Below are 19,420 nucleotides of genomic sequence, written 5' to 3'. Positions count from 1 at the left end.
TCATTAAGTATTTTAAATGTTAACATATTTAAGGTTAATTGTAGATCTTAAAAAGATGGGAAATGAATTATTGCCTTTCTTCCTTATATTAGAACCATGGACATAGTAATATATGTATGTCTTTAATGAGTCACTTGTTTTTTCCACATCTGAAAAATTGGATACAATACTTCTATTCCTTTTAAAAGCAGTTTGCTCTGGTTTGTCTACTTTAGGTAAGCTCAGGAGAGTTGACTGTACATAGAAAGCTCAGTCTGCAGTATTGTTCCCTAGTTACTGATGTAGTGGTTCATTTTTCTTTAGCATTTCTTACCATTTGCAGTTAACTTTGCTAGCCCTGTGATCAAGCACTATCTTTTCCTAGGAATCCCTTGACTTCTAAAACTCTTTCCTTTTTCTCAGTGAAAATTCACTTTTTAAAAATATGTGAGTACCTATGAGGCATTTCACTTGATGCTATGGAGAATACAAAGATAAGTAAAATGTAATTTCTGTCCAGAAGAAGCTGGTAGGAGAAGTCAGACCTATACACAAATAATTTTGATAGCCTATGGAACTAAACTACAGATTATACTATATTAGTACCTAGGGTATGATATAGCCCGACTGAAAGCTTTCTATATTGAATTCACATAGAATAAATTTTAATTCAACATATAGAAGTTACTTATTTAAATTGTTGAAACTGTTAATAAGCAAACATTTGATATTAGTCTTTTTTAACGTTGCCGTACTACTTTATTTCTATTGTTAACTGTAGATAACAGTTCTAATCTTGTATCTTGTGCTGCTTTTGACTTGGCTGCATAAAGTTTTGTGTAATTCCAAAGGGAAGATTTTCTTTGTCTAGAAGTAAAATTAGAGACATTTTATTAATCTAAAAGACAGTACTAAAATGTACTAATTCTATCTAAACTGTCTATAAAAGTATAATTGTCAATAAAACGGGAGAAAAAGCACTGTGGAAGTTCAAATATCTGGAATAGCTGACTTTTTGGAACTGTATTTAAACTTTGTCTCATTTGATATAAAAAGTACATTGGCATTTCTCTTCCCAATTGTTTGCTCAATGTGGCTAAGAAATGCTCCCTAAAATAATAAGTGTTTCAGCAATTATTATAACAACTATGAAAACACCCTGACAAATCTACTTTTACAGTATATATTTTACATAGATTTAAATTGCTGACGATAAATATCTCAATTTTTTTTTTTCTAGGAAATTTTACCTGGATTGTTTTTAGGCCCATATTCTTCTGCTATGAAAAGCAAGGTATGAACTTTAGGTTCTTCAAGAGACTATTATTTATTAACCAACTTTGGAGTAAAATTTATTTTTTTTAGTAGTAAGAGTTTTATTTGAAGAAAAGTCTACAGATACTGCATGTTAACAGTAATTTTCACTCTGGAATACCTACCTCTTTCCAAATTTTACTGGACCAATTTTACTGGATTCTCAAGTGTTTCACCACAAATCACAAATGAGCTTTATATTTTATTTTTTTCATGAAATCATGTGTTTGGAAGATTTACCCAATAATGGAATTTTATTTAATCATTTATTTTACCCTCTAAAATATTAAACATCTGTAATTGCTAATCATAACTTCTGAACAATATGAGATACAGTTAAAGCCCCAAATAAGGATATTTAACATTTAGTTAACCTTTCCTTATCTAGGGTGAGAGAGAGGGAGGGAGAGAGGGAGTGTATGTGTGTGTGTGTGCATGTACCTCTGTATGTACCTGTGTGTGTACCTGTACGCACACTGATCTTGATTCAAATAACTCAAAATTTTTTTTTTTTCCCCCAGACTTTAGAGGTCTGGATGCTCCAGGTTATAAAGTATTGCACTATGTATAGGTATTCTAAATGGTCAAACTGAAATTGATCTCTTCAGTTATACAGTTAAGGCAGGAGATCTCATTTTAATATATGCAGCAATGTTGTTGCTACTTCCTAGTGGATCCAGCCTTATGAATTAAGACAAATACTGCCAATTTTCTTTGAATTAGAATGTGAAACATTGTATTACAAATGTTATCCCCAAAACTCTCCCTATTTAGAAGTCAGTATTCTCATGTATATCTACTTACAATAGGTTTTGTAAAAACTGTAGAATTTTAAACGTTCATGATATGTTGACGTATTTGTCAATTTTAGGCTTGGGAATTCTTAAAGTTAGAGTCATTCCTTTTGAAACTGGAAGGCTTTTTGACAGTTAAGGCATGAAAGTAACTGTAGTCATTTTGATTGCCTACAACTAGGTTGGAAAGGTGGGGCAATTGGTTTAAAAAAAGTACTAAGGAACGGATAGGGTAGATAACTATAGACTTAAATGTGACTTACTTTGTAAAAGACAAACATAAAGCTTTTACCTAAATAATGTAGTATTCACAAAATACTGGCCTTTAAGGTGGTTTTAGATTATTTGCTTCTTGTATTCCTATTGTACTTTATAAGATATACATATACCATCTGTCATGTTAAATTATACATAGTTTGTTTATAGGTCTGTGTCTTCAAAACCTTTTCTCTCTCAATGTTACCATGGCCTTATTAGACTAAGGAAAACTTTGTATGGCAAAATATGATTATTTCCCACCCTGACTTACCCATATTTCTTTTTATACCATCATTCCAAAAATATGTAACAACAGCAAAACAAAAAATTATAATGGAGATAAAGAAACATTAGGGAATAAACTCCTTTTCTTAGACTTGTTATTTAAGCCTATCTTTTATTACATTCAAATACAGTTTTAATAGAAATGACAGATTAAGGCTCTTTGTGAACTGTTTCTTTTGTAAAACTATTTCTTTTGTAAAACTTCTGTTTGTAGGTATGATAAGGTCATAATTTGCTTTATATAATTGAAAATCTATTGAGCAGTAAAAAATATTCTCTGCTATTGCATTTGGTTCTATTTCGATAAGGTGTTTTTACTTAGTAATAGTCTAATACGCCCTCAAAGCTTGTTTTTACCAATTATAAATGTTATAGTTTCTCACAATAATAGATATGAAGGCTTTCATATGTCATAGATCAAGTGTAAACAAAAGAATGAGTATTGAATTCATTTTGGAAGTTGGATAAATATGACTATGGAACATTACCAAATGCTTAATTATCTTCCTTCCCCTAACTCAGGGTATACTCAGGAAATATAGCTCAGGCTGCTATAATAAATACATAGACTGGATGGCTTCAACAAGAGGCATGCATTTCTCACCATTCTGGAGGCTGGGAATTCTGAGATCAGGGTGCCAACAAGTTTAGGTTTTGGTGAGTGCCCTCTTCCTGGCTCGCCAGAGGGCGCCTTCTTGCTGTATCTTCACACTGCAGAGAGAGGAAGCTGATGTCTCTTCCTCTTCTCATAAGAGCATTAATTCCATCATGGGGCTCCGCCTTCATGACCTCATCTAAGCCAGTTGCCTTGAGAGGTCTCTCTCAAATTACCTCCCAAAGACCCACTTCCTAATACCATCACCTTGGAGTTTAGGGCTTCAACAAATGAATTTTAGGGGGACACAAACATTCAGTCCATAACAAACATAAATTATCCTTTGACTTCTCTCACGAATTATTAGTATTACTGTTCTGGTCTATTTAATGCAGAAAGTAGAAATTAAATATATAGAAAACTCAAGGTTATTTTGTTTGTTCATTTATTGATAGGTAATTATTGAACAACTATGTTTCAGGCACTGAAACATACTTAATATGAATCAGTGAATGAAGTCTTTGTTCCCGTGGAATTTACATTATAGCTATTAAAATAACATGTCATCTATAGATTCATTGAACCTAGAATCACTTGCAAATAAAACTGGTATTTTTTAGAATTGTCATGTTAAATTACTCTATAATTCGAGTCAAAGAAAGCACCACAGAATACAAGAAGGTATCATTTGGCTTTGCCTTTTTTTCCTTTTAGTGGAATTTTTAAACTGTGAAAGGTTTAAGTAAATTCTGTGCCCTGGATAAATTAATTCTGGCTTATAGTAGAAAAAGTATACTGGGAGAGGCCAGGGGTAATCTAAAGATTTGGGTTTGGTACTGCTATTAATTAGGCAGTGAAGCCGAACAACTGTTTGTCTTAGTAATCCCCTCTAAAGAAAAAAGATTGTAGTTAGTATATGTAAATACTATTTACTAAACACTTTGACATGTGCTGCAGGCACTATGCCAAACACCTTATATATTTTATATAATTCTTAAAACCACTCAGTGAATTATAGTATTTTCTCCATTTTCACATTTTCACATGAGAAAACTGAACCATGGAGCTCAGGTCATTAGCAGAGCTGCGATATAAAGCTTGGACTCTGATGACTCGAAAGCGCATGCCTTTAACCACTATTTAGTATTGTTTTCCAAATAAATTATCTTTAAAGTCCTACTAAACTCTAAAATTATAGATGTAAAATAATACTGTTAACCTTCTGAGGACATTTAATGTATTAATCTTGAATTATTGAAATACATTGCTGATCACTTCAGGTATATTATTTTTAAATTAGCTTTAATACCCTGTACTTAAAGCTCAGATGTGGCTATATAAATTCTAATGTTGAATCATGTTACAGTAAGATGATGTTTTATATTTTTAAACTATTTCTCTCCCCTGCCTCCCCCTTTTTTTATAGCTACCTATACTACAGAAACATGGAATAACCCATATAATATGCATAAGACAAAATATTGAAGCAAACTTTATTAAACCAAACTTTCAGCAATTATTTAGGTAAGAATTATTGTTATGATTTATTAAAATGTTAAGTGTAGCAAACATGTAATGCTTTTATTTCAAGTTGATTTTATTGTATCAGACTTTCTTCCGTGCATACCATTTTATAGATAGGTTGTACAGTACATCATTTAAAAAATAAGTTTCCTTTAAAATATTTAAAAAATAATTCATGCAGAAAATAATGCAGAATTCTAAAGGTTCAAAAGAAGTATACTGAAAAGTAGGTTTCCCTATTCCTATCCCCTAACTACTCAATTCTCCTCCTAAAGGCATCCATTGTTACTTTTTGAGTAGCCTTCCAGTGTTATGTTACATATATAAGCATATTCCTACAGATAATCTTGATTTTTACACTGGCTTTTAAAAAATTGTATATATTTTGGAGATTCCTTCATATCATTACTTAGAGAGCTGTGTTATTCTTTTTAAGTTGCATAGTAATCCATTGTATAGACTACACAAGTTTATTGAACCTGTCTCCTATTGTTGGGCATTTAGATTATTTCCAGACTTGCTAATAAAGCACATAGTGAGTATCTCTGTACATGTCAATTAATTCATATGTGACTATATTAATAGGATAAATTTGTAGAAGTGGAATTGCTGGATCAAAGAATATGAGCATTTAAAATTTTAGTAGATGTTACAAATTGTCCTACAGTGAGTTGTATCAGTTTACTTTTACATTATGAAGTATATAAAAATGACTTTTTTTTTAGTATATCCCCAAGACAGATTATAAAACATTTAAAATTTTTCCAAATCTGAAATAAAAATGGTATTCATGTAATTTTGATTTGCCTTTCTCATTTATCTTACAATGAGTGCTCGTGAACATCTAATGGTTTTTAATGTTCTTTATTTTAACAATAAAGAGTATAATACACGTGGTATAAGAAGGTATATAATGAAAGTAAGTCTCTTTCCTCTTTTAAATTCAGACACCTAGCTGCTCTTCTAGGAGGCATCTACTATTAAAACTCTTCCTTGAATATCATTCTAGAGATATTCTGTATCTCTATAAAGGCATATATGTTAAAAATATTTTAGTGCTCTGCTTTATAGTTTGTAAAAATGAAGGTAACCTGAATGTCCATCAGTACAAGACACTATAAAATATATTGTTTGAACATACAAGAGACTACTGTAACCATGAAAAAGAATGAAATATTTCTATGTGTAGATATGGAATTATCTCTAAGATTTACTAAAAGAAAAATCAAGGTGCAGAACCATGTGTACACTCTACGTTTAAAAATATATACAATACATTACGCATATATATTGTAGAGGCATAGAAAATTTCTGGACTAGAAACTTGACAGTGAATGCTTCTGAGAAGGGAAATTCAGGATCTGGGATGGTAGAGGGACCTATTTTTCGTTGCACATATTTTTATACTTTTAGAACTTTCGACTGTGTATATACATTTCCCAGTTAATAAAAACTAGTTATTATAACTAGTATAATAAAAAAGGACCTATTTTTCGTTGCACATATTTTATACTTTTAGAACTTTTGACTGTGTATATACATTTCCCAGTTAATAAAAAACTAGTTATTATAACTAGTATAATAAAAAACTAGTTATTATAACTAGTATAATAAAAAAGGAACATCTATATTCTAAAATAAAATAGATTGAATTTTTCTAAGTGTTAAAGAAATACTTGTTCTTTATAGATACTTTGGAAAATCTACAGTGATACCAAGAAAAATAAAAGTCATTCAATTCCACAGTCCAGAAGATAACTTTAGTTAACATTTTGGTATATTTCCTTCTGAATATTTCTCTATCGTATATGTGCTTTATATATACACACATTTAGACTTGTGTATATTAAAGAAAATGAATATGTTCTATTTTAAAATGCCATACCATACATTTCTAATTTGTATAGAATTTTTGTTTTTTGTACTTGGTACAGGTTCTTTACCCTTTCTCCTTAGATTTAGAGTACTGGATTATAGATTGATAGTTCTATTAGTAATTTTTGACATTCGAAATTGCATGTAGTAAAATATTTTAGTTTGACTCTGAATTAACTTTTTTTCCCCCTGAAGCAATGTTTTATATAAGTTAGGTCTACCTGACCACTTTAGGATACAGTCAGAGTCCTTATGGTTTTTACATTGAATCATCGATGCTTAGATCCTGAACTTCAACTTTTTCTCTGATAAGCCCCAGATTTATTGATGTTGTTACCAACTAAATGATCATTAAAGAATTATGATTTTTAAAGCAGTATTGACCTTAAAAGTCAATTTTATAATTTAATTACCTATAGTTGTGTTAATAAACAGGTAATCTTGGATAGGTTAGAAATGGAAGTTTTTCGCAAAATAAAAAAAGCTTATTAGCACATTAAAATGCCTTATTTTAAATGTTTTCCAACGTGTCAGATTCCAGAACAGATGTGTCTTGGCTGTTTCTTGCACTAATAAGTTTAGTTCAAACAGGGGAGGTTTGACTCGTGGCTCCATCAGACTGACTTTTATTTTGATTAGCTCCTTTTCTTTCAGACTTTGGGCTTCTTCTGAATTGTTCTCTGCAGAGTTGTAAGTAGGGGTCACAGGGCCACTCAGAATTTTCTAGTCCTAGGGAAGTTTGTAGAAGAAATAAATAAGGAATACAGACACTTTTTGTCTTTATTTTCTAGGTCCACTCGGATCTGGAGGAAGGTTTCTTCCTACTTGTGGTTTTTTTCTTATAACCACATAGATTTTTTTTTAATAGTAAAATATCAGAAAAATGTTAACATGTTGTTTAAGGCCCAGTTCTTGGGAATATGATTCTTTGAAAGTTGTTTTGCATTCTTTTTCATGGTTGCCAAGAAATTTTAAGTGTTACTATTTTTTTTATACATAGAGTTTTATCTGAAAGTGTACTTATCAAAATATTCTATTTTCAGATATTTAGTCTTGGATATTGCAGATAATCCAGTTGAAAATATAATACGTTTTTTTCCCATGGTAGGTATCAATATTTTAATATCATTTAAAATTTATTTATGGTTTGACCTCTTAATTGTGGTTCTGAAACTTTTACTCTGTTATAACTGAAAATTGTGGAGTTATATATTTTTTAAATTATTTTTAAAACCTTTTTATGATCTCCACAAATTTGAGAAATCACACTTTGAATTTACTAAATTCAAATTAAATTTTAGCTCCTGTGTAATTTTTTAACCTCTTAATAGTGGTGTTTGTAGCATTTTGAAAAATTCTTGAATTAATGTAATTTTAGTATATGTGCTGCCAAAGCGAGCATGAATTAATATAATTTTTATTCATATAAATTACCAGGAAATTATTTTCAACATATTTTGTATCACTACATGTATTTTATGTTTATGTTTATCCACATGTTTTGTAATACATTGTCTTTGCCCTCAGACTAAAGAATTTATTGATGGGAGTTTACAAACTGGAGGTAAATAATATTTCCTTTACTTAGCTAATGTTTATTTTTAGGAGATTATTTGTTCAGTTTTTAGTTAGTAGTCATCCTAAATGCAGGTTATGGAAGTTACGATTATATATAATGGACCATTCCCAAATTTGTATTTTCCTGACTTATTGTTTCATTTGGATAGCTTTCTTAAAAATCCCTATGGGACTATTTTTAAAGTCTAGGTCACCTTTAAATCTCTTTAATCTAAGTCTGTTGTATTCTTTACACAGTATAAATAGATTGTAAAGATTTGCATATTAATATATATCCAAGTGGTATGTATAAAGTATAAAATGTTTAAGAAAAGATTTTACTATGGTATGATACATGGTTTCAGTATATTTAAGCTGTCGAATGAGGTATTATTCTATAAGAATAACTATTTATTGTGTTTTTCAGGGAAAGTTCTTGTCCATGGAAATGCAGGGATCTCCAGGAGGTATGAAGTTAGAGATAATCTTTTTTTCTCTAGCATTTAATTAATGAGTTGTGTTTTCTGTTTTTTTTTTCTAAAATTTTTTCCCCCTCTTCAGTGCTGCCTTTGTTATTGCATACATTATGGAAACATTTGGAATGAAGTACAGGTAAGAAAGTATTCTGAAACCTAGCTACAATTTAAATTCTTATTAAAATGAAGCTTAATGGAGATGATTTGGCAGTTTGAAATTAATATTCTCTTGATTTTGTCATCTAGTCATGTTTGAGTAGGCAGGACCATAATACCCCATGCTAGTTTCTTAACCTTTGTAGCCTGTCTACCTTATCTACTTAGGCTAATATTTTATTGTTTTATGGAGCTAGTGTTGTTGTTATTTTAAGAAGCAAAGGTAGTTATAGTTAGAATAACTCATGAGAAGCTACTTAGTACTAGGGAATTAGTCTGAGTTTAAAAACTTGAAGACAGAGATGTTGCTTTCCTTGTTTAAAAAATGTAATTTATTATGTTTTCCTTTAATAGTAATTGAATGAAAAATTACCTAGGAATTATTTTAGTTTCTATTCACAATTTAGTGTAGTCTTTCTTAGCCAAAATCATCTTTTCCAAGCATACTGCGTAGATAAAAAGGAGGGTGGGTCACGAGCTTCTCGCCCCAGAACGAAACAAAAACTTGGCCTAGTATACAGTGTTTCCTTTCTTAGTGTCTCTTGTTGTAGAAATCTTGTGATCATCAACACCTCCTTCTCTTTCATTCCTTATCTCCTAAACTGATCCATTACCAAACCCTGTCTGTTTTATGTCCTAAAGTATATATTTGGTCTGTCTCTATCTTTCTGTTCATCAGTTAATCCCCCTAATCCAAGCTCCACTTGTGTTTCCCTTGGACTCTTCCGATAGTAGTCTTCATAGTGGTCTACTCTATTCTTTCCTTCCCTAGTCTGTTCTGTTCTCTACATTACAGTCAGAATGATTTTTTCAAAAACCTGATCTGATCGTATAATCATTTTACCCCAAAAACCTCTCAGAAGTTTCCAATCCTTAATAATTCTTAACATGATCATTGAAACTTTGCATTACATGCACCCTATCAACCTTTCCATCCTTATACCATGTTCCCTATTACTCTCCATTTGAGCTTTGTTAATTGGATCCACATGCCTGACAGTGTAGACATTTAAATGCTGTTTAGTTTTTTTGGTATCCTTCGTGTTTAAATTATAATGGAAAAGTTTGCTTAAAAGTATCATTTCTTAAAGGAATGTTATTTGAATACAAATGCTTTATTTAATTGGAAAAGATTAACAAACTTTGGGAGACTTTGTTTTATATATTCTCTTTATTATTCGGCGTCTTATCAGTAACCATGTTAATACTGAAAGTAATATCCATTTATTGAGTCTCTGCTATGTTCCAGGTACTATTCGAGGCACTTTTATCTCATGTAAGCCTCACAACAACACAAGGAAGTAAATATATTTCTTGTTTAACCAATAATATTTTGAACATGTACTTTGGGGCAGTGCTATACAAAGTGCTTTACACTTACTATCTCCCATCTTTACAATAGCCCTCCAGGATAGGTTATTATTATAATCTCATTTTTAGATGAGAAAAATAAATCTTAGAAAAGTCAAGCAAATTCTCCTAGGACACACAGCTGGTGAGCTGAGGGATTGTGATTGTTAGTCTGACCATGCTGTCAGTTTTTCCACTGTAACTCACTACCACTCTGGAGTATAACCTGTATAATTGATTTCCTATTTTGGGTAAATTCTGGAAAAATTGAGATTAATTCGTGAAATAATAATATTACCTTAATTTTTTCTGTTTTCAGAGATGCATTTGCTTATGTTCAAGAAAGAAGATTTTGTATTAATCCTAATGCTGGATTTGTCCATCAACTTCAAGTAACTTCTCTGTTCTTCCTCTTTAAAGCAGTCAGAAAGTAGCATAATTGAAATCTTAGGTCCATGTAATTTTAGGTGTATAGTTTACTTTGTAAATACTTAAAAATTGCCATCTAATTTGATTCTTTATTCAAGTTTACATTTCTATTTAAAAGAATTTAAAAGCTGCCTTTACCAAGAAAAAAGGATTAAAGACACCTTCTTTAATCTAAGGTTAACTAATTGATGTTAGGAGTTTCTTCATTTTCTTTTCCCCACTTTGCTCACACACAGAGCATAAGAGAGTTTTGATTCTAAGTGTACTACATAGACTAGCTTTCTCTATTTTATATGTTTTGTCTTTTCCATGTTGCTTCAGATTTTGTTGGTGCTGGGAATATGTACTAAAATACAAGATAAACCTATTAATTATCTGATTAGACTAGTTTAATTTTTTCCAAGAAGGAAAATCATAGGTTGAAGAATGTGCTCTGGCCGATTCTATCCAGTTATATAGGAATAAAGCTCACATTGAGACATCAAGTGCATTACAATATGGGTTGTCTCTAACCATATTTTAAATTTTATCTCATTTTTGTTTTCAATTTACTTTTAATTTTTCTTCATTTTAAAGAGAAACTGGTATTCCTGTCTTTACCTTGTTTGTGTAAAATGTTTCTTTTTATTCCTTCTTTATAGTTATTGAATACAAAACTAACTGTAATTTATAAGTTTCTTTGTCTTTCAACCCTGTTCTGTAAAAACAGTCTCTTTTTAAACTGATTTTTGTATTGGAAAAAGTAACATACTCATGGTTAAAAAATTTAAAATTCAGCAATGCCTAAGGGGGATACAATGAAAAATAAGTCTCCTTAATATTATATCTCGAAGATCAGTCTAATGATTTTTAATGATCGTAATAAAGATCATTCATATATAGCTCTATCTGCAAAGTATTTTTATATGTATGTATATCATAGTTTTATATTATCAGTTCCTTATATGTGGACCTTTAGATTGTTTCTAGCCTTTCCTGATTATAAACAATATTGGACAGAATAGTAAGTGCATCTCTGTTTACACATGTAAATATACCTGTAAAATAATCGATCAAAGTTGAATTGCTGGGTCAGAGGGTATTTGAAATTTGATGTCAAATTGACTATAAAAAGGCTGAAATAATGTAAACTTACACCACCAGGAAACATACCCTAATCAATACCAATAGCCACAAGAATTTTAACAAACATTTTGGTCATTTGTGATCATGGTGATAAAAAGTGACAGCTCCTTACGGTTTGCCCATAAGGTGGTTGGTTTTTTTTCTCATAGGTTTGTAAAGGGCTTTTTGTATATTAAGGGTATGGCTCAAGATTCCCTCAATGTTTTTTCTAGAATTTTTCTTGCAAATTCTTACATTTTTTTTGTGTGTTAATTTTACTAGAAGGAGTCCTATACTTTTTAATAGTATCATCGTTACAGTCACCGTTCAGAAAGAAATGGCACTTTTAAATTTTTAGTCTTTCACTCTAAGAATATGTTTCGTTTATTCAAATCAACTTTTATATCCTTTAGTATTTTAAAGTTTCCTCTGCACATAATATGTGCATTTCTTATGAAATTTATTCCTAGATATTTTTTGTTCCCATTATAAATTGTTTCTTCTTCTAGTACATTTTCTAATTGGTTATTTGTACATAGGAAAGTTACTGGTTTTTATTAAGTTTTCACTTGGCAACCTTATTAAATTCATTGATTCTAAAAAATTTTCTAGTTGTCTTAGCTTTTAATCTCATCTTCAAATCATGGTAATTTTGCCACTTGTTTCTTTTTTCTTGTTGCTTTCTCATTGAATTTTCATTTTATCAGAACAATGATAAGTGATAGTGGTAATAGTATCATTCTTACCTTATTATAGTGCCCCAGTGGCAGAGAACACATACTTGCTAACAGTTCAGTGTGTGATACCCTAGTGCAAGTTATTGGCCTGCCTTGATTTATTGTCTCATCAGTAAATGTGAAATTATGAGGTAAGAATTTTAAGCCTGCATTTCTTGTAAAATAATATGGCACCAGATTTTTCAGTATAAACCAACAATACCAATAATGTACGCATTAACTGCTGTTTTGGGTATCCAGGAATTTAAAAGTATATTAATGTTAATGTAAATCTTTTTTAGGAATATGAAGCCATCTACCTAGCAAAATTAACAATACAGATGATGTCACCACTCCAGATAGAAAGGTCATTATCTGTTCATTCTGGTACCACAGGTAAGAATTTTTCATTTAGGGGAGAAAAATAATGCTATGAAAGGTAGAAAAGCAGCAACATCTTTTGCTCAATGTGGGTTAAAGTGAACAATTTAAATTGTTTAGAAAATTTTGAGTAGACTATTGAATTAAGACAAGATAATTTCAGAATTTAATTTTATAATGAATAAACGTGTATTATCTGCTCTGTGCACACCACTACTTAGTTAATTAGAATATGCTGAGTGGAAAATCAAATTTCTGCTTGGTTTAGTTTTAAGTCTTTAAGTAGTACTTAGCTGTTACTACTTATATTAAAATAATAAGAGAAGTCTGGAGAAGGGGCACTAAGTACACTTAGGTGATCTTACTAAAAATAAGTGGTGGTTAATAAATGAAAGTATGTTTCAAGTTAAATAGACTGATGATGTCATCTACCTCAGTTTTTCTCTTGCCATCAATAATTTCAATCCTTTATCCCTTCCTTCCCTCCAAAGACCCCTTCATTTTCAAAGTTTATGATTCAAGCAAGCTCTTAAAATCTTTTAACTTTTACCTTTCTTCTCCAAGACCTTTTTACTTTTTACTCGTTTGCTCTTTGTACTCTACTAGAGCACTCATGGAATTTACTTATTTATGGTAAATAAGTTCATTTCAGTCTTACTTGAACCAACAGCCTTATAAGATAGGAAGAACAGGTTACATTCCTAGTTTGGATCTGGAAATGGAGCACTGGTGATCTGATTGATAAGTCCAGTGCTCTCTTCATTCTATTACTGCAGTGCCTGTAGCAATAATGCTATATATCCATCCCTCAGGTGCGCTTCCTAGTTGTAATTGACTCTTTTTTCCTTTGCTACCTCCATCTAGTCATTCCAAATCTGCTAGGATCTGTTTCCTCAGTACCTTTAAAATTCATTCCCTCTTTTATATACCCTTAATTTTAACCTAGTTCATGCCCATATTGGCTTCCTATCCAAACTCTTATTATTTGGTCTGTTCTCTGTATGTGGCCAGACTTATTTTCATTAAAGATAGTTCGACTTATGATTATTTTTCCTGTACAAAAGCCTTCATTGGCTTAATTCCTACAGACGAAAATACATAAGTAGTAATTAAAGGCCCTTCTAATTTTATTGTATCTCTTACTGTTCCTCTTTATATTTGCACTCCAGAAAGCTGAACTATTGATGGTTTCCTGTGTGTGTCTTCTTTTCTCCACCTAGAAAGCATTGCAGTCTCTCTGTTCTCATACATTTAGTTCAGGCGTTGCCTCCTCAAGAAAACATGATTAACTTACTCTTCCTCTATTCCCAAGTCATTCAAGATTGACTCTTATGGAGCTTTTTCTGTACTTCATCACGCTCTACCTTGCATTGTCTTACCTCCCTTAGAATACAAGTGTAGCACCTCATCTGAAATTCAGTTACAGCAGCTGTATTTAGCTGTATGACTACCATATTTATTTATTCCATTGTCTCGATATTATGTTTCTGTTCTTATTTGATTAATCTTATAGTGACACATTACTTTCATGTTGGAATCTGCCTTCTGAATTAACATTATTACTGTGTATTATTACTATTAGCACAATCTTTAGGGCATAAGTTTAAGGTCATGCCATTGTTAGGCAGATAACACTGCACACATTTTACCAAATTTAATTGTTCCCTGAAGTTCTCCTCCATTAAGATTCAAGTTTCTTGATTATAACTATGGGAAATGTAGGGATAGCTTTGATTATATGTGGGAAATTTCTGTGCCGGCTGACTCTTGATGTGAAAAGTGGATAAGAGAAAGTCCCTTTATCTGCTGCATGCCATCCTTTCTTCCAACTTCAGACTCATTGGTAATAAAAACCACAGCTACAATGGAAAAATATTTTCAGTGGCATCTATGGAAGCAAAAATAATTATATCTACAAAATAAAATTGTACAAATATAGAATTTCTTAAATTTAATGTTCTAAGTCACATTATAAACTTGATAACCAATTATTTATGTAGTTATTTTAGAAACTGTTTATCATTTACAATACCCAAGACATATTTCATTCTCAAAAGGGAAAAATGTATCCTCTCATGAAGATAAAAAGTTATTTAGATAATTCATAACCAAAGAATTTACTAAGTTTGCTAGAAATTCAGTCATGGAGTTTTCATAGTGCATATTCATGGTAACACTTCATTAAAAATGAAACTTTTACTAGCTGTAACATTCTAACAAGTGAATTTATTTAAGTTCCCATTATGTTATGTTCATGCAATAAATTTTAGGCAGTTTGAAGAGAACACATGAAGAAGATGATGATTTTGGAGGCATGCAAGTGGCGACTGCTCAGAATGGCTGACTCAACAGCAACATTATAGAGGAAGTGAATTTCTATTTGGGAAGGAGCAAATACTAGAGACAATAATAATGTAAAATGGTAAAAACACAAGTAGTTTCTTTTCAATGATATGTTGCTTCCAGACATGTTTCTCTACAATTTGTTGAGCAACATTTTAAGAAGATGTTGGACTTCTGTAGTAGATGGCACTGATGGTTTTAAGCCTATTCTTTTTTTTTTTTTTTTTTAACGTTACAGTTTTATTATAAACCAAGAATTTTGGACTTGCAGAGGTATTATTGCAATAATGCACTTTTCATACTTGAAATTTATTTGTATGATATAAAGTTATTACTTTAAAAAAAATGCAAGTTAGGGGGATTTGTTTATATAATTTGGGTAATTTATAACAAGAATTTCCTAAAGTTTGCTAAAAATTCATTTTATGTTCTATATATTACATTTAAAAAATAATTTAACAGTTCAGTTTTATGATGGAGCCTCTTACAGAAACATTAACAAATGCAGGAATCTGCCACATTTCTTTTTTAGTATAATTAAGTAGTTAATTACCCTTTTTTAAAAACTTCTCTGATTCCTTATTACTACCTTTAAATCATGACATTAGCCAACTATTCTTACTTTAACATGATCCAAGTTTTGCTTCCTTTCCGAATTTTAGTCTATAGAAAAAAAGTTCAACGAACAAAAGATATTTTAATTATAAATACCAAATACTTAAAAACAAGGAGAGTTTTAGATTTTTAAGGGACTTTCCTTTTGCATTTCTTAAAAGCCAAATGCTGTTTGTTCTTTTTAGAGTTGCTTAGCCCATTTTTTTGTCCAAAATAGTTCTAAATAGAATATAATAAACCAGTATAGTGCTAATTTTTTTCTAAATGAAGCCCAAAAAAGAAAAGTGCCTTGCATCATTAAAAAATAACAATCCTCATGACCTTTAAATTAGTATGTAGAACAATGAAAAGTTTTTAAATATTTTCTGTAATTTTTTTAAACCATAAATTGATTTAAACTGAAAGTCTGAGGCTTGAAGAAACCTCAGTACATTATTCGGAAATATTAACTCCTCCATTTTATGTTGTCTTAATGATTCTGTGAGGTTGTTCTGGCTCAGACAGAAGCTTTTCTTTTAAGATGCATTTATTGGGGAAAGTGGTTTGTGGGAGACTTTAGTGTATTTTAGTGTTTTAATCAGTTCTTTACATTGAGTTAATCCAAATTTCCCCCATAATTTGCAGTAGCAAGTTACTTCATGGATCCTAGTTTCTCCATATACATGTACATCTAAATTGTTCTAAGAAAAACATTCTTGCTATTTTAAGTATGATGTGAGGAAGTGAGGAATATTTTTAACTTTTTATAGTTGATGATTTAGGTTAGCACAAACAAAACTTCTTTCTATCTCACTTTTCTGTCCTCTCTTGAGGTGCTTTATTGATGGGAATGATTTCCATTCGTTCCCTCGGTACCAAGAGGTACTATGCAAGGTAACCTATTACACCAAGTTACTTGCTTGGCTTTCCTCCCTAAAATGTAATAATACAGTCAAAGCTTGTTTTATCCAGCATAGCAAGAGTAGAAATGAATTAAAATTGCTTTGTTAAAATAAGAGTTAATTTCTTGTTGATCCAGGTGGTATTCTGATGTCCCTTGTCTTTCTGCTTTACCACCCTGAAAATAGCATATTGTTAATCCCATTGTGATCTCTATTCTGTTGTGATTAGGTCATTTGGTGTGGCCGTCTAGTAGAGTCAAGATCTGCACCGAGTGTTCAGAAATTCCAGTTGGTAAAGTGCCAGATAACACAGCTTTCCTGTATATAGATCACTATTGGATAGGTCAGCAAAGATCTCTCTTGTAAACTAATAATCTGTGATGCTTCATTCAGCAGAAATTCTGCTTAAAAGAATCTTCATAAGAGTACGTTTAAGTTTTGAAAATGAGGCAGTTTTTTAAAATTAGTTTCTTAAATATGCATATCCTCTCTAGTAGTGTTGCCGAAAATAGATTTTATTATTTATAGCTGGTAATTTCCCACTTTTTCTAACCACTATAATTTTTATGTTTGTCACTAAAGTGCCTGCCCAGCACTGTACATTAAAGACTGTCTCCTTCTTAAAACACTAGGAAAAGGGACTGTCATCTTCTTGAGTACAATATTAATGTGGACAAACATGTTGTTCTTTCATATAAGAACATTGCAAGTTTTATCTTGTATCCATTCTTCCACCTAATGTTCAGCTAGTTCTTCTGGTAGCTCTTCTAATTCTTCTGTTTGGTTCCATTTCTGTAATTCCTTTCTTTCCGTTGATGTTTTGTGATAGTTAACTACAATTCATTTAACCAATCATGATTTATTTTCTAGAATATTTGAATAATGTATGAGTGACGTAGCACCCAATTTTAAACATTACGTAATCTGGGCACAGAATTTAAAGTAAAATTACATCAGAATATAAAACAACTGCTTTACTGTCCATTTTCAAAGTATGGAACTTAAATACTGAGAATATTCAAACTGAAATGGCAGTATTCTTACCTTCTAATTTTAGTTAATTGGTCGATTAATTTTTTTATCAGATGTTTAAACAGCAGTTACTTCTGTTTATTTGTATCTACTCTATGGTGGAAATGTTAAACCGTGATGACTTTTGCTACGAACTCTCAACCACTTACTTAACTTTTAGGGCATAATATATGTTTTGTGGTGGGAGGGGGGTGGGATTTGTGCTTCGCCTGATTTTAGAAGTAATGTCAAAAAATGTTAAGCATGCCCTTTTAAAGAAAATATAAGGTTTCTAATTGTCTTATTACCATGGTAATTCAAGTGAATTAGAAGTATTTAACTGCAATCTTGAATTATAAAGTTGGGATGAATATATATATATATATATATATGTATATATAGAGATCTCAACTTGATGTAAAGTAAATGAGCAGTTACCTGGCGGATTTCTTTTAATAACTGGCTTAATCCACAATTCCATAACAAACTTAGCTTCACTTCAGTATTTACTTTCTTTGTCCATTCAACAATGCTCCAAAAAGGAAATGTTAGGAAACAGCTGAGAATTGCTAAAAGATTTTATTTTTTTTATTGGTTAGAAAAATGTGTTTTTAGGGTCTTTGAATGCTGGATTTTTTTTGTCTTACCCATTCATGGCAGCTAAAAAAAATCACTCAAAATATTCAGGTTTACATGTTAGCTCTCTTTCATAGGGAGTTGCCATACCTCACAGTTCAAAGTGTATTCTATAGATCAGTAACATTATACTGACATGTAATTGCAATTTACTATGCAGCAAAAACGATTCAAGAATAACCTACAGTGTCTACTTACCTTTGTATAGGCAATTGCTTAAGTTACTCTGCTTTTAACATTTGTACTTGGATAAAATGCTTATGTATGTATAGGAATGTCACAGTGCAAGATGCTGCTAGCTCAGACACAAAGTATTAAAATTATTTTGTCAAGATTGGTGGTTGTATTAAAACTATTGTGCCATTATACCTCAAAGAACTGAAAAACTCATTTATACTGATATGCTTCAGGACTTCTTAAATTGCTGGTTTCTAGGTAAGACTAACCTAGTTTTACTCCCACAGATTAAGAAGGATAAATGAACATTGGATGTTGATAAGCACTTGTGTATCTTCCAAAACACTGTGGTTACACACACACAAAATATGGTCACTAATCTATGCAAGACCCAAATTTCAGCTCAAGTATATTTTTTAAGGTTTAGCTGATCAAGTTTAGAGTTGGAAGCGAGGGAATTCATGCCTGAATGGAAAGGGAAGGTAATCCATAGAAAAGTTTCCAGCCCATTTAGAAAAATACTTCCTGCTTTTACAATATCCTCTTCCCTGTTAGCCTACCTACATACTATTTTTCATCAAATCTAAGATGCCGTCACCACACTATTATTTTAGATACCACTAAAAGGTAAAATATTGCTGAGTAAACTATTACAAGCCCTTGATCATAAAACATACATCTTAGAATCAGTGAAATACAAATATACAATATATGGGGCACAATAAAAAAAAAAATCACAACTGCCTTTTTCATTATACCTTTTCAAAAGCAAATTATGCTCAAAATTGTGAATATAGTTAATGTAACATGTTTTATGCAGCTTTTTTTGTACTCAAGTTTACTCACAGTGTGGCTTAGAAAATCATAAATATACTTTGGTTAACTAAAGCTAAATACAGATTGCCATTTTCCTCAGTGACACAATTTTTATATACTCTATCTTACCTGTAACTATTTCCTTTAG

At 31.1% G+C, this 19,420-nt stretch overlaps 1 protein-coding gene across 2 annotated transcripts in view; it reads left to right on the top strand.

The window, feature by feature from the left end:
* Positions 1-18,645, top strand: part of STYX (serine/threonine/tyrosine interacting protein) — a 30,054-nt gene extending 11,409 nt beyond the window's left edge. The window contains exons 3-11 of one of the 2 annotated variants that reach the window (XM_039865107.1): positions 1,220-1,273; positions 4,652-4,749; positions 7,668-7,728; positions 8,152-8,188; positions 8,609-8,648; positions 8,743-8,793; positions 10,483-10,555; positions 12,715-12,808; positions 15,064-18,645. In XM_039865107.1, the coding sequence (XP_039721041.1) occupies positions 1,220-1,273; positions 4,652-4,749; positions 7,668-7,728; positions 8,152-8,188; positions 8,609-8,648; positions 8,743-8,793; positions 10,483-10,555; positions 12,715-12,808; positions 15,064-15,137 (582 nt within the window). In that variant the 3' untranslated portion in view covers positions 15,138-18,645. The remainder of the gene's footprint in view (positions 1-1,219; positions 1,274-4,651; positions 4,750-7,667; positions 7,729-8,151; positions 8,189-8,608; positions 8,649-8,742; positions 8,794-10,482; positions 10,556-12,714; positions 12,809-15,063) is intronic. The other variant, XM_039865108.1, reaches the window with a different exon arrangement.
* The last annotated feature ends 775 nt before the right edge of the window (positions 18,646-19,420 follow it).

This window comes from Pteropus medius, unplaced genomic scaffold (assembly GCF_902729225.1).
Source record: "Pteropus medius unplaced genomic scaffold, Ma_sr-lr_union100, whole genome shotgun sequence".
Taxonomy (NCBI): Eukaryota; Metazoa; Chordata; class Mammalia; order Chiroptera; family Pteropodidae; genus Pteropus; species Pteropus medius.
This window is presented reverse-complemented; position numbering and strand designations above follow the sequence as displayed.